At 49.6% G+C, this 20,730-nt stretch overlaps 1 protein-coding gene across 2 annotated transcripts; it reads right to left on the reverse strand.

Moving 5' to 3' along the window:
- Positions 1-613: 613 nt before the first annotated feature.
- UACA (uveal autoantigen with coiled-coil domains and ankyrin repeats) lies at positions 614-17,777 on the reverse strand. 2 transcript variants are annotated; one of them, XM_064388561.1, is made up of 19 exons: positions 17,730-17,777; positions 16,657-16,790; positions 16,136-16,224; positions 15,324-15,388; positions 14,579-14,636; positions 13,661-13,731; positions 13,478-13,584; positions 12,429-12,610; positions 11,956-11,993; positions 11,712-11,795; positions 11,080-11,187; positions 10,264-10,296; positions 9,653-9,751; positions 9,429-9,465; positions 8,625-8,677; positions 4,768-7,428; positions 4,059-4,211; positions 2,394-2,459; positions 614-2,313 (listed from the first exon to the last, which is right to left on the reverse strand). In XM_064388561.1, the coding sequence occupies exons 1-19, from the start codon at positions 17,760-17,762 to the stop codon at positions 2,242-2,244; spliced, it is 4,143 nt and encodes a 1,380-aa protein (XP_064244631.1). In that variant the 5' UTR covers positions 17,763-17,777; the 3' UTR covers positions 614-2,241. The 2 variants fall into 2 exon arrangements, with proteins under 2 accessions (XP_064244631.1, XP_064244632.1); XM_064388562.1 differs by lacking the exon at positions 10,264-10,296.
- Positions 17,778-20,730: the final 2,953 nt, after the last annotated feature.

A 20,730-nucleotide genomic window follows, 5' to 3' on the forward strand; every position in this document is an offset into this window, starting at 1 on the left:
AATGTAAAAATAAATATCCCTCCCAGTGTTGTGCTGCCTCGGAGGCTGCAGCCCACCAATGAAAACCTGCACAATTTAATGGCCCTTAAATGCTCAACATCTTCTTCTCTTCCTGTAAAATCCATCTGACCTAATGGCTGTGACAATTACGTGTATGGCCTTCCTATTAAAAGGCAATTTTCTGAGTTGGCAGAGCAACACAGGCACGAGATGACAAAAGCAGTAAGCCCCAACCTCCCAGCATTCCCAGCCATTCCCCAGGCAGCTCCCCGAGACAAAAGGCACATTTCCCTTTCCAGAGAGCTGCTCCACAGCAGAGCCTCGTGCCAGCCCCAGCTCCAGGCTCCATTACCTCGTTAATGTGGCGCTGCTGCTCCAGGGGACCCTGGGGCCTCTCTGGTGGCATTTGACATTCTGCTGACCTCCCATTTCCTCCTGGCCATGGATGTGGAACCTTCCCCAGGGAGGGCACGGGCTTGTGGCTGGACTGCTTCATTCCACGAGCCTGCAGACACCCCCATTTCCCCAGCATTTACACCATCCACACCCATTAAAGCTCAAAGCTCCACTGATATTTCTGCACCCTAAAAAGAATTGACCACTACAATACAAAAAAAAGAAGAAATCATTTTATTGATGTTGTAATACGGGAGAGATTTAGAAAAACATACCTAGAACTCCCTGGATAAGGAAACACAGTATCAAAATAGGCCAGTTAGTACAACAAAACAAATCCTCTCCAATAAGTTTCAAGTAATGCAATCATAAAAGAATTTGGCTAAAAAGTAAGTCTTTACTCTGAGATGTTTTCTGTAATAGTCCTCTAAGAAACTAAAGGAAAGCAGCAGCAGATCTGTTTTACTACAGACACGTATTCAGTAAATATATTAAGGGTATTTCTATATAAAAACTGCCCTGCACATCCATCACTGTCTGGAGCCTCCACGTGGCCTCTTCAATCCTACAAGACTCTGCCCAAAAAGGGAGAAAAAAGAGGAGATAAACACAACTCTGGTGTAAAAAAAGGAGCCCAAGGCCTGGAGGGGCAGCTGGGGGAGCCCAAACAACACAAAGCAGGGAACTCTGACTTCAGCCCTCATTTTTCAGGAATATGGAGAGAAGTTTGGCTTTTCTGCATCACGATGCCACATTCCCCCTTGGTGGTTATCAGCAAAGGCTTTTAAAAAGCAGACTGAGGTCAGCACTCACTGGTGCTCAATTTAAACAGCCCTGGTCCTTAACAGGCTCATTTTTCAAAGACTTCCCTTGAACAGCAACAAATTTCATGGTTTGTTTTTGGTTTTTTTTCATAAAACTTCCTTATGGAAACCATCCTTCAGTTAAAAATGAAGCCTTGTTTCATAGGGAGGTTCCAGCAATTAAAAATTCCCCTTCCATTAATCCTCACTACTGACATCTTCCCCCATAAATAAGATTAAAGCACATCATTTACAGCTCAGGCTTCCATGAGCTGGTGTTTGAAAACCCAGTGCCTGAACTGCGCCACTGAGCTGCTCAGTCCCCCCCTGAGGAGGAATGGAACTGTGCAGCAGCAGCAGCAGGACCATGGCACTGCTGTCCCCAAACCAGGCCACTCCAGCCTGCAGGAGTCAGGATTGAAGCATTCAGGGACACTTTGGGGGAGGGAGGGCAGGGAGTGTTAGTGTTTGGATGGAAAACCTGATTTTTTTTAAGTCTTGTAGAAGCAAAGGCACTAAATCTTAAGCTTATATATTAAATAAAGGCTGTAACTTGGCCAGCCAAGTTACAAGAGACAGCAAAACACCTTCCTGTGTGTGTCACAGCACATCCTGCTCAGCCAGTGTGACAAACGAGCCACTTTCTCTTACTCATTAAGGGACATCCACAGCTACAACACTCAGCCACGCTGCTCTGCACAGTTTATTTTTAACCATCCCATGAGAGTTCAAGTTCAAGGATCAACTGGAGCTTCTGGGTACAGGTCCTGCTTTAACAAGTGGTCAATCAGACATTAAAATAATTTAACCTCTATGTCATCATTTTGACAGTTTTAAAAGTGTTCTATACCTTCTATCCATCCCATGAAAAAAGCACCAGGCCTGAAACGCCATAGCCCTGGTTTAGTGTTTGATGAGGAGAAAATGCTTCAGCTCCGAGAGTTGTTTGGTGTTGGGAGGCTGTAAGTGCAGCGTTACCACCATCCCTGACTGAAAGCAGCACGAGGGCCCCGCAGGTCCTCCCTGCACGGGCACAGCAGACTCAGCACACCAGGCCCTGCCGCATGCGGATGATCTGCAGCAGGGCAGCCTGCACGTCCTCGTCCATGTGGCCCTGCAGGAGCAAACACGGGTCACAAGCACTGAAAACCCCCGTGAGCAGCACCCCCCCTGCCAGGGCAGCCCCAGGCTCACCTGGACAGCGCTGAGCAGGTGTGTCCTGTACACTGCCACCACCTCCTGGTGCTGCCGCGCGGCGTCCTGCGAGAGAACGGGGACATGGCTGAGCTCCTCACACCCTCAGCCCCTGCCAGCCCTGGGCACTGCCAGGCCAACCACAGCTGAATTTCCAGGCTTGAGTTTTACCCCTTCCACTAATCAAGGGAAAAAAGTGACTGCTCGTCTGCTGGGAGGCTGCCAGAGCCAGCCAGGAGCTGAGATCACAGAATATCCTGAGCTGGAAAGGACCAGCAGAGCCCAGCTCCTGGCCCACTGCGGTGATTGAGAGTCTGGGCAGAAAGAAAGTCAGATAAACTTTCCCAGCCATTCCTCTGGGAAGTTTTGAGAAAACTCGGAAAAAGAATTAAAACAATGCCACTAGTATTTTGAACCTGTGTAGCCATGATATGTTATGGAAAATCCTCTGCTAGGATTTTTCCCGTCCTGAGGAGCTGAGAGCCTCAGGAAAGAAATGTAAACAATAACTGTGTGCTGCTGTGGAAGGCTACAGGTGCATATTCCATTGGGCCATGTGGATTGTTTTCAATCAGTGACCAATCACAGCTACCTGTGCCAAGGCTGTGAGCAGGCACAGGATTTTGTTATGCATTCTATTCTATTCTTGGTCTTTGTAGCCTTCTGATCTCTTCTCTCTGTTCTTTTTAGTATAGTTGTAATGTAGTATTTTAATATAACATAATAAACCAGCCTTCTGAGGAAAATGGAGTCAAGCCTCGTGGCCTCACACATGGGAGGATCGCTGCAACAAACCTGTAAGATGTTTACAAGAAAAGTGTTGTTCCTAATTAACCAAGAGTGTAAGGAGTATTAGTTGAAGACCAGTCAAGTCCAACCTTCTCAGAACTATCTATAAAAAGAATGTGAGTCTAATAAACTCAGCTTTTACCTTCTGAAAACATCAGTCATGTCACTTCATCCACCCGTCCTCAATACAGCAGCAACAGCCCTGCACACTGACTTCATCACCAACATCAGCTATTTGGTTAAAACCACCCTTTTTAGAACACTTTCCCTCACAAGAATCAACCCTGCAAGTACTCTGACAGAGGTATTTGTGAATCTGAGCAGGAGCAGAACTCTCTTTGCTCAGACACAGCTCTGATAATGAGCCTTACTGAGGCCACAGGAGTGTGCACAACAGCCCAGCACTCAGGACGTGCCCCCTGCTCTGTCAGTGCTTCAGGACCAACAACACACCCAGGGCTCGCAGGCAGAGGAACACAGCTCAAAGCCATTAAGAAATTACCACCTGCCCCTTCCAAGGTGAGGAAAAAATATATGGTTGTAAGAAATGACTAAAGCTGAGCCTGCATTCAGAAATGGTCTGGGCAGGATTAGAGCAGAGTATCACACAGGCACAGATTCCCCCACTTTGCTTATATCCCTTTTATCTGGAGAAGCTGTCAAGTGCTGCAACTCAAACTGAAGAGGAAAGCAGGAAAAAAATTACAGAGAAGCAGAACCCAGGGGCAAAAGCCCAAGCAAACAATGGATGGTGTACTTGTGGAGTGTGAGCTGCAGTCCCACCCCTGCTCCAGCGGGCACATCCACATTTCCCTGTTTACACAGGAATTAAGCAATGCTACTGCACGTCAGACAACACCTTGTGTGAGCACTTACAGCCAGCTGCTGCTGGAGTGTTTTCACTTGGCTCTGGAGCAGTTCCACCTGCTGGTTGTGCCTCTTGGAGGGGATCCCAGTGGTGTATGTCAGCTGGGACAAGCCGTTGAGAGCCTGCTTTAACCGCTCCACGTCGTTCAGCAGCTCTGTTATCTTAAAAAAAACCACACAGAAAACACCATTTAAAGATGTCTCACTGCAAACTGCTCTTTAACATTCTTTTGAGTCTGATGAAGCCCAGAAAACACTCGAGGGTCTTTGTCCCAGCTTGCAGAGAGAGGACTTTGCTTTCTTGACGTGCTGGTTGTCATTGTGCTCCCTGGCACTGGGGTGTGGCAGGTACAGACCCTGCAGTGACATAAGGGACTGAAAAAAGGGAGGATCTAAGGACATTCCAGGTCTAACTTCTAGGAAGAACAGTGAACCTTTAGAAGGCAAGTCAGAGATGCCCCACAAACACAGCTCCAGTGGAAACAGCAGCTGATATCCCCAGAAGTCTGAAGCTTTAACAGAAGTTAAACACTACACAATGTCCAGAACATATAAGGGACTGGAAAACTTTGCATGATGTAAAATCAGGACTTCAGCTGCTTTGGGCCAGCCCTGGGTTCCTAATGCTCAGCACAAAGTGGTGCTGGAGCATCTCAGGAGCTGCAGAGCCCAGTCCCTGAATGCTGAGAGCATCAGGAGCACCAGCCCCGCATCTCACCTTGTTGTCCTTGGCTTCCACCTGCTTTGCAGACTCCTGGATCCTCTTCTGCAGGTCAATAATGGTTGTCAGCGACTTGTCACACCTCTCCTTCTGGTCCTTGATCTCCTGCTCGATGCTGCAGCTCCTCAGCTGGAGCAGCTCCTTCTCGTCCTTGAGGGACAGCTCGCTCCTCCTGGCCTGCAGGGCCTCCTCGCAGGCCTGCTCGTACTTCTGGCTCATGCTGGCCAGGTGGCCGGCCATGCTGCTCACCTGGGCCTCCAGGGCGCCCTTCATGGAGCTGTACTCGGCCATGGCCACCACCTCCTGGCCCTGCAGCTCTGCCAAGGCCTGCTGGCTCAGCCGCAGCTCCTCCTGCAGCCTCAGCACCTCCTCGCTCTTGGCCTGCGTTTCTGCCTCCTTCTCCTTCAGGCTGCGCTCGGCGGCCGCGATTTCCCCCTCCAGCCCTTCCTTCAGCTGGGTGTACTCCTCCCGAGGCACCGAGGACTCCCTGAGGGCAGCCAGCTCCTGCTGCAGCTGCCTGGCTCGGAGCGTTTCCTCGCGGCAGCGCTGCTCCTTGCTGCTCAGGGCCTGCTGCAGCTCCTCCACCGTGCGGCCCAGAGCCTCCCTCAGCGCCTCCAGCCGCTCGGCCGGGCGCTGCCGGGCCTCGGCCCCGTCCTGCTGCCCCTGCTGCCCCGAGTGCTGGCTCAGCAGGGCCCGCAGCTGCTGGTTGAGCTCCTGCATGCTGCCGGCGCACAGCCTCTCCAGCTGGTGGGACTTCTCCGCCAGCACGTAGTTCTGCTGCAGGTCGTTCTGGATGGACAGGAGCCCGCTCCTGAGCTTCTCGTTCTCCTCCCTGCACCTCTGCACCTCCTCCTCGCTTCCTCTGCGCCTCTGCTCCTGCTCCTGCAGCTGCGCCCTCAGCTCCTTCACCGCGGCTTCCAGGCTCTGCTCCCTGTCCTCAAAGGAGGCCACCGGCGCGTATTTTGACTTGATGCACTCTTGAATTGTGTCCAGCTCCTTCTTCTGGGCTTCAATTTCTGCGTGCAGCTGTAAGATTTCATCCTGCCCCCTCTGGTGCTCAGCCCTCACGGCAGCGTTGCTCTCCTGCAGCTCTTGCACGCTTCTGTTTAAAGTATTTACCGTGGCTTCGTGATCTTTTAAACTGATATACTCCGTGTTTAATTGGTTCTGTAAGAGCTTCACCTTGTTTTTTAAAGCTCCGTTTTCTTCGTTTACCCTCAGGAACTCTTGCTTTATCTCTCCAATTTTGCCCTTCAGCTCCGACAGCTCCCCGTTGGTCTTTTCCAGGGTGCTGTTGAGGACAGTTTTAACCTCCTCGTGCGTGGTGGCAAGCACGTACTGATCCCTCAGGCTCTCCCTCAAGCCTGTGTTCTCAGCCACCAGCTTGCCCACTTTTGCTTGCTCCTCATCACATTTCTTCTGAAGCTCAGCAAGCTGCTTCTCAAGCTCAATCCCATTAGATTTTAAAGCTTCCAGCTCTTTCTTGTGCTGCTCTGGAGACAGGTACACAGCTTGCAAGTGGCTGATATTCTCATTTAAGTTGTTCTTCTCTGCCAGCAACTTTTCAGCTTCTGCTTTGCTTTCATTGTACTTCTTTGTAATTTCAAAAAGCTTTTTTGTCAGGTCACCCACAGCCAGATCGTTTGCTTTCTTCAACTCCTCATGAATTTTTAAAGGCACATTCTGGCTTTTAATTTCAGTTTTTAGCATTTGGACTTGCTGCTTCAGCACCTTGTTATCAGCCTGCAATCTTTCAAGTTCCTTCTGCAGAGCCTCATTCTTGTGTGATAGCTCAGAAATTGCCTTCCCCAGCTCCTCTTCCCTCTGCTCAAAGCCACTCCTCATTTGCTGGTGCTCCTCTGCCTTCACATGCTGTGCCAGCTGAGCTCTCTGACTCTCACACTCCCTCTGTAGCAGCAGCACCTCTGCCTGCAGCTTCTCCCGCTCCCCTTCCACCTCTGCTAACCTCCTTGCTTTCTCACTCACCTCCTGTGACAGCAAGCCCTTCATGCTCTCAAACTGCTCTGCGCTCACAGACTGGGCCAATTTGGCCCCCGTCTCTCTGAGCTGCCCTTCCAACTCCGTGACATTCCTGTCCCTTTTATCTCTCTCCATCTCCAACTTCACCAGCTCCTTCTGCAACCTTTTGTTTTCCTCCACCAGCCTGCCCTCGTCCCTCTGGAACTCTGCCACCAGCAACTCGTTCTGCTTGATCTGGTTCCTCAGTTTCCCCACCTCAGCAGAGGCTCCCTCGTACTTGGCTTTCATCTCCCGGAGCTGCTCCTTGAGCTCCTCCGTCACCTTGGCGCTCCCCGAGGCCACCTCGCTGGCCAGGTGCTCCTTGAGAGCCAGGAAGTGGCTCTGCATCTGCTTCACCTTGCCCTCGGAGTCGAACATCCTCTTCTGCACGTCCTTCAGGGCATCCTCCAGCTGCCGGACCTGGCTGTCAGACTCTGCCTTGCTCCTCTCGCACTCGGCGGCCAGAGCCCTGCACTCCGAGCTCTTCAGGGCCAGCTCCCTCTGCAGCTTGCTGATCTCCTCCTTGGCCGCCCCAAAGCAGCTCCTCAGGCTCTCCAGCTCCTTCTTCAGAGCCTCCTTCTCAGAGCTGGGGGACTGGGTGGGCAGGGACAGCTCCAGGGGCCTCAGCATCGACCGGGACTGAAGGGAAATTGGCACAAAAAATCAAAGTTCACAACTCTGACAGGTCACACACACGTGTTTATTGCTCATTATTTAATATGGAACCTGCTATTATTTAGTATGGAAACTACCATTACTTAGTATGGGAACTGCCTAAAATCCAGTTGGATCTGAGCATCACTAGTACAAGAGAATTTATTTTTTTTTTCCTCCTCACGGTAAGTGTTATTATTACCCCTATTAGAGAATAGGTATTTCAGCTTTTAACAGCAAAAATCTCAAATATAGCTCCACATTACTTCTCCCCAGTCATGGAATGGTTTGGGTTGGAAGGGACCTTAAATCCCATCCCAGCCATGGCAGGGACACCTTCCACTGTCCCAGGCTGCTCCAAGCCCAGTCCAACCCAGTCTTGGACACTTCCAGGGATCCAGAGGCAGCCCCAGCTGCTCTGGGAATCCCACCCCAGCCCCTCCCCACCCTCCCACGAAAAAATTCCTTCCCACTATCCCATCTAAATGTAGAGGGGCAGGTATAATGCATTAATTCCACTTTCCTTGTTCTGCATTCATATTTAATCACTCATCTGCTAGAACAAATTTAATTTACTAAGATCCCATCCCTCAAGTGTGTGAAAATAATTTTATAAGGAATCAGAGCAGAGAATACCATGGCTAACAGACCCTTCTTGCTGAGAAGACTGAGGAATGCAGTCATTTGGAATTCTAGAAGGGTTTGGGTTGGAAGGGACCTTAAAACCCATCTCATTCCACCCCCAAGGGTCTCTGGACCTTGTTGATACCCAAACTGTTGCTTTAAAAGGTTGATACTATCAAACAGAATTGTCAGGGAATTAGTATATAGCAGGCAGGAAAATTAAATAATATGTATATTTTATTATAATATTATAACGGTATCATTATAATATTAAAACATATTCTTAAATTAGAATAATATAATGGAAATGACCCCTCAGTTTTCTCCTAAAACATGTTTAGGAGAGCTCAGGACAGACCCAGCAGCTCCCAGCACCTCCAGCCCTGTCACAGACAGGACTCTAGAGGGCACCCGCAGTAAAAAATAAACACAGAAAAGCAACAATTCCCCAAAACTGTGCTCAGAAGCAATGCTCAATAAACACACTTTTATAAGCACGTTTAGCTTTCCCAGCACGACTATCTCAGAGTTCCTTCCAGTGGTAAAATATTTATTACCTGGGATTCCACTGCAAATGCTTGGCCTTGTTTAAGTAATAAATCTTCTTTTCCTGGATTTTCAAAGCAAACAGTGTTTAGGCTCTGGTTAAAAACAGGAACACAATCACAAGAACACTGATTTTCCTGCCCAGCTTTATTCTGGCCACTGGGGTCACACCAGGCTGAAGGCCGGTGTTTAAGTACTTGTTATTAAAACAACTTCTACTTAATTAATCCCCACGGGAAGCCTGGCCAAAGCCCTGCTAAGGAGGAGGACAGAAGTGGTTTGCCAGGCTGGGTTCTGTCCTGCAGAAGGGGCAGAGCTGGCAGCTCGCCCAGCTCACCTCTGCACGTGACCTCAGCAGGGAAAGCATCCCCTGCACTCCACGTCCTCCTGCCAGGCAGCCAAACACTCCAAATTCCATTTAATCTGTTAAGAGCCCTTGTGCTACACAAGGGCAAGGCAGGCCTGCAGCTGGGCTGGGCGCAGGAGGCTGCAGGTCCTGGGAGTGGGCTCACTGCTCACCCAGCTGGAGCTCAGGGGCTGTGCTGAAGTCAGACCTGCTCCACTCCAGCTCTGACACTGACACAGCTGCTGCCCCTCAGCCCAGAGGGCTGCTCCCCTGGGAGCATGGAACCTGCTCAGAGGGCACTGCAGGGTCCCAGGGACATGTCCCAAGGCCAGGCACTCCTGGCAGATGGAGCAGTGCTGCCCTGGCAGCATTTCAGACCAGCAACAGGAAGAGATGACCAAAACCCCCTTTATCCCTGTATTCTAACAGCCATCATGCACAGCACGCTTTAACAAGTAACTGGACTTACTGTTTCCAAAGTTACCTCCAGACCCCGCAGAGTCACCCTAAAATCAAAGAGCAAGAAACAAAAGTAAGGCTGAAAATTCTGCTCTGTGTTAAACTAGGGGTGAAGGGGCAGGGAAAGCTTTGGCAATGAGATAACCATTCAGCAGCTTCAGCAATTTAAAATGCTGAAGTACTTCCTACTGTAAATATCAATTGCTATATCCCATTTCAAATCACTCAACATACTTCATAATACTTGAGTTTAGCTTTGAGAGCTTCAATAGTCCTTAAACTTTCTTCCTGCTGCTTTTCCTTGGTAGTCAGGATTTTCTTCAACTCATCTTTCTGAAAGAGAAGGAGTGCCACATAGCCAAAGCCACAAGAATGGACAGGTTTGTAAGACCTCAAGGAACGTTTTGAAGAGTTTAGACAGAACTTCAACCAAGATCAGCACCGAAAGAATTCCTAATTCTTGCTTCTGCAATTGTTCTTCAAGGCTGCTCCTCTACAGGAGGAGTCTTGAAGAATGAGTCAAGAATATGCACCAACATCATCTGCTACTGTTTAATTAATTCATATTGGTTAGTCTTGCATTACTGAAAGTCACTACAGAGATGCTTAATATTATCAGTGTGCTTAATAACCTAAGTGAGCTTTAAAGGAGCCGTGGGAAGGATCATTATTTGTAGTTACAGAAATGCTGTGGAGCTGCAGGAACTGATCCAGAGCAGTAGATGCTTCATTTGGCATTTTTAGGTAGCTTTTAAGTAATGTATTTAAAACTGCAGAGGAAATAAAAGAGAGAGCTGCTTCCCCTACTCCCCAGTGCTGTTACAGCTGCAGGTGACACATCCTACCTCATTCTCAAGATCATCTGCAAACATTTGCTCCTGCAAAAATGACAAAAAAATCCCCCCCAAATCATTTTCTCAATGATGTTCAAGGGGCTCACACACAGTTCACCAGCTGACAAATCCACCCCAGCTTCCAATGCTCCCCTTCCAATTTCCATCCAGATTTGTTGCTGTGTTTCCTATTTCTCTAGCCAGGAGTCAAGGGTGTCTGACAGAGCAGTGTCTCTGGGAACTGGAACATCTCCTGTTCTCCAGCTCAGACACGACTGAGGCAGCCAAGTACAGCTTTCCAGGAGAAGTTTGCTGATTTGGGGAAGTGGCTATTAACAAGTTCATTTTATAAAGGCAATGCTTAAAACAGGAGTGCAGACAAGCTGCTGACTGCACTAAGAAATATTCTTTCTATCCATGGGCTACATTTAGGAGAAGCTGCATAAATGTACCTCCACAAAAACACACCAAAGCAACAGCCTCCACAAAGCAAAAAATCAACAAAAAAAATCTTCCTTATATTCTCTTTCTACTGATCACATTTAGACCTCCAAAAGGAGGGAATTTCTTTTTAAATCAGCATTTCCAATTTGGGTGAGAAACTTCTGTTGGAAACCTTTGGCTTTTTTTTCCTGCCAATTGAAGACTTTTTTTTCTTTTCTCTGTGCTTCCACTACAGGACCACAGGCTTTTCCAGCAGACCGTGGGTGACACAGTGCAGTAATTCCCAGGAGAGCAGAGCATTCCACACCCTCACTCCATGGGCCCTCCTGGCAGCCCCAGGTGCTGTCCCAGCCTTCCAGCCAGGCACTCCAAGCCTTGCCTTACCTCAGTGAGCTGCAGCTGTAGCCCACTGATTCTGTCCAGCAGCATCCTCTGCTCCTCCTGCACTTCCCTCATTCGCTCTTTCAAATCTTGGTTTTCCAGCTCCAAGTCCTTAAAAGTAAAATATGGCATTTAAAAACAGAAATGAAGAGCTCTCCAAACTACACACACATTGGGAAAGGTAAAGACTCTGAGGCAACAGATTTAACAGCTACTGAGCACTCCAAGCCTGCCTAGCCTTTTGGAAACTGCAATGACATGGGAATTAATGCTGGTTAGCAGAACAATTATGACACAGATTATTTTTAGTATGACACAGCCACGCATCTCTTGAGAATGTCAGAAAAATAAATCTTCCTCATTTGTGACTGATTTTACTGCAGAGGCAGAAGGTTAAGAGGTAGGAAAGGTTAAGACAGGGACACTTCCCACTATTTATTACCCAAAAGTGTGCATTTTTTTCCTGAAAAAAGCTTACAGCTCATCTGCATAATTGCCACACTGCACACCGTGCAATTAGGTTTTAAGCAAACAGCAATACATGGCCTTTGCTGATGGGATCACTGTGCTCATTGAGCAGCCCAGCTGCCTTTAGTGCCTGTGGGAACCCGCAGGGTCTGATCCTGCCCACCCACCTGAGTGCTGGGATCCTTCTGGAACACTCTGAGCTCCTCCTGTGCTCCACAGCCCCGACCCCACTTCTGGGGCACGCTGGTGGCCTGTCAGTGCAGCAGCAGAACATTCCTTTAGATCCCTGCAGCACCCCCAGTGCCACCCCAGCCTCCCCAGCTCCCACTGGGACCGGGGTCACCCCTGAGCTCAGCCCCACACAAACAATCCCCTCTCAACGCCTCAGTGGCAAATGGCCTCACCAAGTACCTTTTGCTCAGCCTGCCCTCTCCTGAAGCTGTCTCTTCCTAAAAAAGCACCACAAAAACAGGGAGTTACAAAAGGCATTTTGTTCAGATTCATCCAACAACAAGACATGTTCAGCTAATTCCATCCCCTTCCCACCCCGGGAGGGCATTTCAAAAAATAGCTCACCAGACCCCCAATTAATCAAAGATGGAAACATCCACAAGGTTTCTATAAAATAAAGGCTATTTATTTCTACAAATAAGGGTAAATAACTCCCATGATCAATACTGCTAAGCCCTTGAGGCACCACAGCCTGCAACCCTCTTAAAAGCTTTGCTAAAACCACACAAGCCCAAGAACTGTCCTTCCCCTGCCAAGCAGGCAGTTTGTGACTGCTGGTCAAAGCACCACAGCTGCCCTCCAGAGCAGCTCCTGGAGCCACAGGAGCAGGGACACAGTTCCACCCAAAGGAAGGGGCTGCACGTTCCTCCTACCTCGGCCGGAGTCCTCCACGGCAGCTTTTATTAAAGCCAAAATGTCAATATTGTCCCCAATCCTGGCATAGTAAGCACAGTCATGCCCAAGGCCATCAGTCAGAGCAACATCAGCACCGTTCCTGAGCAACACCTCCACGGCATCCTTGCAGCCATACTCACAGCCCAACATCAGGGCAGTCCTGGCAGGGGAGAGAGGGGGACTGAGAGACCCAGGATCCACAGGGCATCACCCACAGAGCCAACCAGTACAAACATCTGCTCCAGAAACCTCAGCCAAGGCACCTTCCCTCTGCCCACAGAGGAAACAGCTTTCCAAAGTCACCCGGGCAGTGTTTAAATATTTGTGCAAGGCAAACAAACCCACCACAGTAACAGTATCTCCATGAAACCAGCACAGACTGTTGCCTTTGAAATTCACGCGGTGTTTGGAGAACTCCCATGACTTTGGTTTCCTCTACCAGATACAAATGTCAACAGACACAACAAACACCAGGCAAGCAGTTTAGACAAGGTTTGGAGAGGGGGTGCCTGGGAGCCCTGGCAGTGCAGCCCTGGCACAGCTTCCCCAAACACTCCCCAGCTGCAGGACGTGCAGAGTGAGTAGCCAGGCTTTGTCCCACAGCAGTCTCATGTCATGGGGGAATTCTCCAAGAAATAACTGGTGAAAGCAGCAGCCACAGACAGAACCCCTCCCCTGACCCCAGGAACAAACAGCTCAAGGTCCCTTGGGAGCTCCAGTGGACTCAGGACTTCTTGCCAGAGCACCACTTCTGCCATGGCCCATCGTGCACATTGATCCCAAAGGCTGCTAGGGACAGAAAAACCCTTTAAAAATAACCAAGTGCAGTTTTCCTGCTGGCAAGAACAAGCCTGGGAATATTCTGGATGCCAGCAGGAGCAGGAAAAAAGACCAGGTGTTGAACTGGCAGACCCGCTTCTGAACTAACTCCCAGGTTCTCCTCCCGCAGACTGAGCCCACCACTGTGCCAAGGGGCAGCCTTCCCTGGGGGCCAGCAGGAGCCCCAGCAGTGCCCTGCAGGCCTCACCTGCTCTGCTTGTCCCTGGCGTTGACGTCGGCGCCCCTGTCGATGAGCAGCTGGCAGACCGCGGGGCGGCACATCTGCGTGGCCAGCACCAGCGGGGTCCTCCCGTCCTGGGGACACAGGGACAGCGTGAGGGCAGCCCAGGGGCACACGGGGGTGCAGCAGGAGGGGGAGGCAGCCCCTTACCCCGTCCTTGGAGTTGACGGCGGCGCCGTGGTCGCAGAGCAGCTGGATGCTGGCGGAGCAGTCGGACATGGCTGGGGACAGGGCAGGCAGGGAGGTGACACAGGGCAGGGAGGGGACCCCGTGCTGTGACAGCAGCCTGGGCAGGCCCCAAGCACAGCCCTGCTTCACCAAAACCCCCAGAGCTGAGCTGAAGCCTGACCAGGCTGCAGGGCTCAGCTCTCACACCACCCACAGCAACCCAACACGGCTGTGCCAGACACGCTGCAGCACGAGGAGGTGCAAACAGCCAGGCAGAGGGTCTTCATCACTGCCCTGAAACTCTGCTCATGGTACCAGCACGAGGAGGTGCAAACAGCCAGGCAGAGGGTCTTCATCACTGCCCTGAAACTCTGCTCATGGTACCAGCACGAGGAGGCTGCAAACAGCCAGGCAGAGGGTCTTCAGCCCTGCCCTGAAACTCTGCTCATGGTACCAGCACGAGGAGGCTGCAAACAGCCAGGCAGAGGGTCTTCAGCCACCCCAGCACTGCCCTGAAACTCTGCTCACAATGCCAGCATGAGGAGGCTGCAAACAGCCACAGCCAAGGGTCTTCAGCCACTCCAGCACTGCCCTAAAGCTTTGCTCATGGTTCCAGCACAAGGAGGCTGCAGAAAACCCACAGCCAAGGGTCTTCACCCACTCCAGCCCTGCCCTGAAACTCTGCTCGTGGTACCTGAAGATTTTACTCAACTTCACCTCAGACCTCCAAGCCCTGTAACACTGTGAGGTTCATTATTGAGGACAAATGTCATGACCCTGCCAAACCATCCCTCTCTCCTACTACAGCCACCAAAATTAAAAGAGAAGAGTTGAGCCCATCTGAAGTAAATCCATTAATTAAATCTTCATTTCCACACCCAGCAAAGCAAAGCCCTTCACCTGCATCATGAAGAGCAGTTCTTCCCTGGAGATCCACATTCTCTGTCGGACAATTGTACTGTTAAAATAAATAATCCCAGTTATCAATCAGAATCCAGACTGCATTTACAACACCAGGTGTTTGAGCTTTAAATTAAAGCAATAAAACATTATTTAAGTATAAAAGATGCACAGGAATTGCACAATTCATTAGACTTTTCACAGATAATGAGCCTTTATATCTGCATGGAGACATGCATCAATTAAAAGTTTAAAAGAACCCATTTAAAATAACAAGAAAAAAAAAATTAAATGAGCACACACTGACCAGGAGTAAATGAAGAAAAAATAAACATCACACAAACTTAAGACAACTCTCCAACACTGTTTCATTAATGAGAGTGTGTGGCTATAAATGCCCAGCTTTTGAAGCAAACACAACTCTGAAGCAGCCAGTGTTGCTGTTTCTGAACTGTATTCAGACAGGGAACAGAAGTCTTTTAAAGACACTCAGACCCATTTTCTTCAAGAACCACAAACTACAACTTTGATAATCTGTGAAAAGATTTTTTTAAAAGTTTATTTTCTTTATTTTAGCCCTCTTTCAGTCCCAACCTGGTACTCAACTTGAAAAGGTCTTTCCCCCATGACCATTATTTTTTAAAAGGAATCTGATTAAGAAAGAAATCACATATCCCAGTTTTGAACCAGTGTATTTAAAGCCCCTTTTCCCCTTCAATATAAAAGACAAGCTGTATTTTCATACCTGCAAGAGCTTCTGCAAGCACAAAGCATGGCCATACTTTGCAGCCAAGTGCAGGGCGTTCCTGCCTGAAAACAGAGAACAGCAGCTCAGGTCTGGGTCAGTGAATTCCTGAGGAGTATTCCCAGCATTTTAGGTACAAGTTCCTGTGTGCCAGTCCCTGCAGATCTGTGCTAGGACACCTCACTTTCTTACAGCCTTTTCCTACTCTAGTGAATCTTCAATCAAGGATGAGAGTTCATTTGTGAAATTAATCTCAAAATACTGCATATCTGACTCCACACAAGGATTTAAAAAATCAACTCTCACATAAGAGGAGGAGGCCAAGTTGTCTCTGTAAATTTTCTCGTTCTCAGCTTCATATTAAACCTATTAAATTCTGAGGTAATAACCTGAAAATTAGCATCTGTTTTTAACTGTCTCTTCCACAAACTCTGCTAGCACTCAAGGAAATCTGGAAGGTTCTGAGCTCCTGAGGCTCAGCTGGGCACACAAACACCTCCCACAGCACTCCACTGGACCCTCACCTCCGGTTCATTTCAAACTGTTCTTATCCTGTTGTCCTCACCCAGAAATGCTGATCTCACCAGCGAGTCTGGAGCACACTATAAACACAATTACAGCAGCACAAACCCACATTCCTTAAGTTCTGCTGCATTCATGAACTCCATGGCAGGCCACGGCCAGTTTCCTCAAGACCAGCAACAAGCCACACAAATAATTTGTTTTTTGCCAGCTACAGAAAGAAGGAAGAGCATTCAAACCCAGCTGGGAGCATTTCCAGGCTGCCCTTTCAGGGCCTGTGAGGAGCCCACCTGCAGCATCAGTGGCTGTGATATCAACTCCGTGCACCAGGATGGTGTTCAAGCAGTCCAGGTTTCCCTTTGATGCTACAACATGGAATCTAAAAAAAAAAAAAGAGAAAAGATTTTGCTTAGGCACAGCTGGTTTGTACACAAAAGTGGCAGTATTGGCCAGGAAAGACAAAGCCAGCAGCTGTATAAGGGAGGTGTTACAGGGGACAGCACCCAGAGTTAAGGGTTCTGCAAATATTACTTCAAGGAACATGGCAAATTTCCTGAGAAACAGTCATTATTTACCTGGATCAGTGAACCAGTGGGGTTTCAGTTTCTCTCTAATACTCAAACCCGGCAAGAGCACGTCTTTAAACACTCATCCTCACTTGAAGTGAAGATTGTTTGGGAGTTTCCCTTTCCAGCCAGCTTAGTGGAGCTAGATTTAATGAGGTACTACGCAGATTTCTGTACCCAGAAAGGATTCTAGGGCAGCAGGAGCATGGTTTCCAGCAGCATTCCCGAGCTCTGAAGTCACTTACGCAGATCTCCCCTCCAGGTCCAGCTTTGTGGGACTGACCCCCTTCTTGGCCAGGATGGATGAGACCTTCTCCACATCGCCCCTCTCGGCTGCCTTCATTAACCTGTCATCATACTTGCTCCAGTCTGGGTTCAGCTGCGAGACACAAGCACAGATGTGAGTTTATGGAGCACCAGACCCACCAGGGGCTGAGCCGTGACAAAAATCCCAAACTGGTTTACAAACAGTGCTGCACCAGGATGCTGGGAGCTATTTGTGCAACATCCCTGTTGGCACTGAACGTGCAGAGCCCTGGGACAGCCTGGCTGAGCCACTTGGGTCCTAAAGGAGGCCTTTAGGATCAAATGTCTTTGGTTTTCCTCATTCTGTTTCAGTTTGTCATATTCCGAAAACAAATGGATGCGCTAAAAATACACTCCAGGACATGGCTTTTCCTGGCTGTGCCAGACTGTTCAGTGGGTCATAAATTAGCTAAGTGTGATATTCAGGGGAAGAACAGCTACTAAGCTGCAGAGGAAGAAATTCAAAGTCGATAGCTGGGAATTGCCTGCAGCTCCCAAAGCCCTGCAGAGGGCAGAGAAAGCCCAACCAGTTATAAACAGACCACCACCATCCAGCCCCAGACAGCCCTCACCCCCACTCCTCTCTTGTTTACTTCAAACTTAGAATCCCAGGCCCCAGGCCAAGCCTCCCATCCCAAAATGCAGAGCTCTTCTCTTCCCTGCCAAACCATCCCTGTGAGTGGCTCAGGGCTTTCCAGGAAACTGCTCTGTGACAGAAACCTCTCATCCAAGCTGGACGCTGATGACTGGATATCCAAGGAGCTTTTAAGGGAAGAACAATGCTTCCAAAGGAGTATTTTACTCAAAATAGGAATATATCATTCAAATCTAACTCTGCACAGCAAAAGGGTGAGACACAAGCAGCCTGTGGGTGCATGAAGCTGCTTTTCACTGTGGCTCAGAAATTCCTCACAATGTGAAGAGCATTAAACCAGGTAACCCCAGCCCAGGGGGTGTTTAAATAAAAGAGGGTACACAAAAAAGAACAACCCCAAAAATCCACTGCCACCACCTGCAGTGATTTGTAAAAGGGAGCTGCACTCATGATCAGAGGAGACAGAGGGGATCCCATCAATCCATACAAATATCTCCAAGGGGTGTCAGAGGATGATCCACACTGTTCAGTGGTGCCCAGGACAAGAAGCAATGGCCAGAAACTAAAACACAAGAATTTCCACCTCAGCATGAGGAAGAACTTCTTTCCACAGATGAGGCAGAGCCTGGAGCAGCTGGATTCTCCTCTCTGGAGACATCCCCACCCCACCTGGACACATCCCCTGCTCCAGGTGAGCCTGCCCGTGCAGGGGGCTGGCCTGGAGGATCTCCAGAGGGCCCTGCCAGCCCTAACAGCCCTGGGTGATAATCTTTACTCTGCTTTCCCACAATAAACAAGATTACAGTAATCATGAAGGCTTAGCAGCAGCTAACCCAGTCCAACCCCGCTAGAAGTGACAGGAGTAATAAAAATAGAGCACTAATGAAATTAGCACCAGGGCTGAGGTGCAGCACTGACTCATCAATCAATTAACACATCCATTAGCCTGAAAGCCAAGGCAGCCTGGCCTGAGGAGTCATGCACTGGTGGCATCACCAGTGCCATGTCCCTCCCCAGCCTGGACAGGCTGCCCTGCAAAGCCACCTCCTCATGCAAGGCTCAGCTTTTCATGTCAAATACCTGAGACACTTCACACAGCACCACACCCTGTGCTCCCGAAATTCTCCTGGTGCCTTCCCATCCCTACAGGACAGGGATCTCACCTTGGGTGCTCACACTGGGGTGGGATTGCTGGGCTGCACCTCTGCAGCTGATACCTGCCAGCACAACTCACCAAACAGACAGAAAATCCTCCCAAATCCTCCCCAGCCAGTCCCTGCTCCCATTTCATAGAAGTTCTGATTAACAGAAGCATTACTTTGAAAAAAACAACACTTCAGCCATTTGTACCCACGGCCTGTGGTGTACTAAGCTTAAAAGGGGATGGAGGGACAGGACACAGGGAATGATTCCCACTCCAGAGGGCAGGGCTGGATGGGATATTGGGAAGGAATTCCTGGCTGGCAGGGTGGGCAGGCCCTGGCACAGGGTGCCCAGAGCAGCTGTGGCTGCCCCTGGATCCCTGGCAGTGCCCAAGGCCAGGCTGGACACTGGGGCTGGAGCAGCCTGGGATGGTGGAAGGTGTCCCTGCCTGTGGCAGGGGTGGGATGAGCTTTAGAATCCCTTCCATTCTATGATTAAATCATTATATATTTACCAAACACATTTCACATTTAGGGAAGATTCCTCGCAGGAGGAGTTGCTAAGGAGATACAAGACTCATCAATTAAACAGAAGTACTACACCCCATTGCACAGCCCAAGCTTCCACGTGTCTGCAGGTGTAAATTCCTGCCAGGATATGAAAGCCCAGCTCTGAGATACCTACTGTGTCCTTGGCTGCACAAGAGAACCAGCAAATCATGCTGAACGGAGCTGCCGGGAGCCACCAGCGCCAGCTCAGGGCGAGGAACCGCTGCTCTGCGCCGCCCGCGGCTCCTCCCGCTCCATCCTCACTTAGCTCGGCTCCCCCGGGCTGCCTTCCCCATCCTCAGCATCATCCTCAGCCTTCATTCCTCTGGGCAGGGCCGCGGGAGGACAGACGGACAGCGCTCAGGGAAATGCTGCCCGCAGCCCGCGAACAGCAGCAGCCCGCTCACCAGCCCCATCTATTTTCTGATAAGGCACTGCTTGATGGGCAGAAAGCAATAGCTATTAATACATTGCCGGCGTGCCCCGGTGCCGGCGGTGAGCTCAGGGGACAGGCACGTCCCCAGGCCAGCCTGCAGACGGACAAACACGCTGCAAAATGACAAACACGCTCCCCACGGCCACCGCGCACCCACTGGAGCGAGGCCGCGCTCGGCACCGCTAACAACGCGCCAGGACTGAAATACTCCCAGCAGTCATGCTTTCCCCCGCAAAGCTGTAACCAGACTCGGGCTCAGCCTTCAGACAGCTACAACCGCCGAGCAGATGGAATGCGTGATCCTATTTTGACAGAAATGCAACCCATTTTAAATTAGAAAACACACATGCCTCCGCTTCAAAAAAATTCTCCTTTTACAGCACTGAAACCCTTTCTGAATAAAACCTGGTTTCAGCTTACTGCTGCTGCCAGTCTGTCTCCCAACATGTGAAACGAGAGGAGTCACAGAGGCTGTGAAAACATTAAACAGACAGCACAATGATTAACAGGAGGGAGATGGAGAATCCCCTTTCACAAGTTTTAAATTTAAATGGAGATCTCCCAAGTGCCATATTTAGAGGAGTAGGTCAACAAGACAAGCAATGCACTGTTTTGTCTGCAGGAGAGAAACCTGGTCCGGGGCCAGGAAAACCACTTATACTCACCCTGGAGGACACACAGCAGAGGCTGCAAATAACCTAATAAATGGATCTTCCCAGCAGAGAATTTTAAAATCAATCACTCGGATTTGGGCAAATCCTCTCTTTCCCAGTCAGTTCTGAACTGTCCCCTCGTCCCCTGTGTGAGTACCAGCCTTTGCCCCACAGCACCCACATCCCCCAAAGAATGTTCCAAGACCTCTCTGCAATTAGCATCCTGTGACAAAGCCACTCCAAAACAGTGCAGTGACTGTGTTGTCTTCTGACCAAACCAACTCTGTCTCCTCAAGCTAAAAATGGATATTTTTTTTGTGTGGGGAGAATAAATACACCTCCCAAGTGGCAGGAACAGAAAAGCCCCACTTCACCAAAATCAGTTTGGTGAGAAATGTAGGTAAGACTGTGGCTTCCAGGTGTTCATCCCAAAGGTTTTCCGTGTCTCCATCCCATCTGCCTGCAGACATTCCTCGTGTCTCATGAGCTGCACTCACCCTGCAGCCCCTTTGTGCTGCAGATCCTCCTGAGACAGCCCAGACCACAAGATTTGGGATTGCTAAACCACATTCCCCAGCCCTGCCCAGCTCCAGCCAGGCACAGAGCAGCTTCAGGAAACAAAACCCCAGGGATTAAAC

Source organism: Passer domesticus, chromosome 14, assembly GCF_036417665.1.
Source record: "Passer domesticus isolate bPasDom1 chromosome 14, bPasDom1.hap1, whole genome shotgun sequence".
Lineage (NCBI taxonomy): Eukaryota > Metazoa > Chordata > Aves > Passeriformes > Passeridae > Passer > Passer domesticus.

Excerpts from the sequence above, each read along its gene's own strand:
- UACA (XM_064388561.1), bottom strand. The coding sequence starts at position 17,762 with ATGAGTGCAGCTCCCTTTTACAAATCACTGCAG. Across the intron at positions 13,585-13,660 it reads CCGTCAACTCCAAGGACGGG|GACGGGAGGACCCCGCTGGT; the intron begins GTAAGGGGCTGC and ends CTGTGTCCCCAG. Across the intron at positions 4,212-4,767 it reads TGGAAGCCAAGGACAACAAG|ATAACAGAGCTGCTGAACGA; the intron begins GTGAGATGCGGG and ends GTTTTTTTTAAG.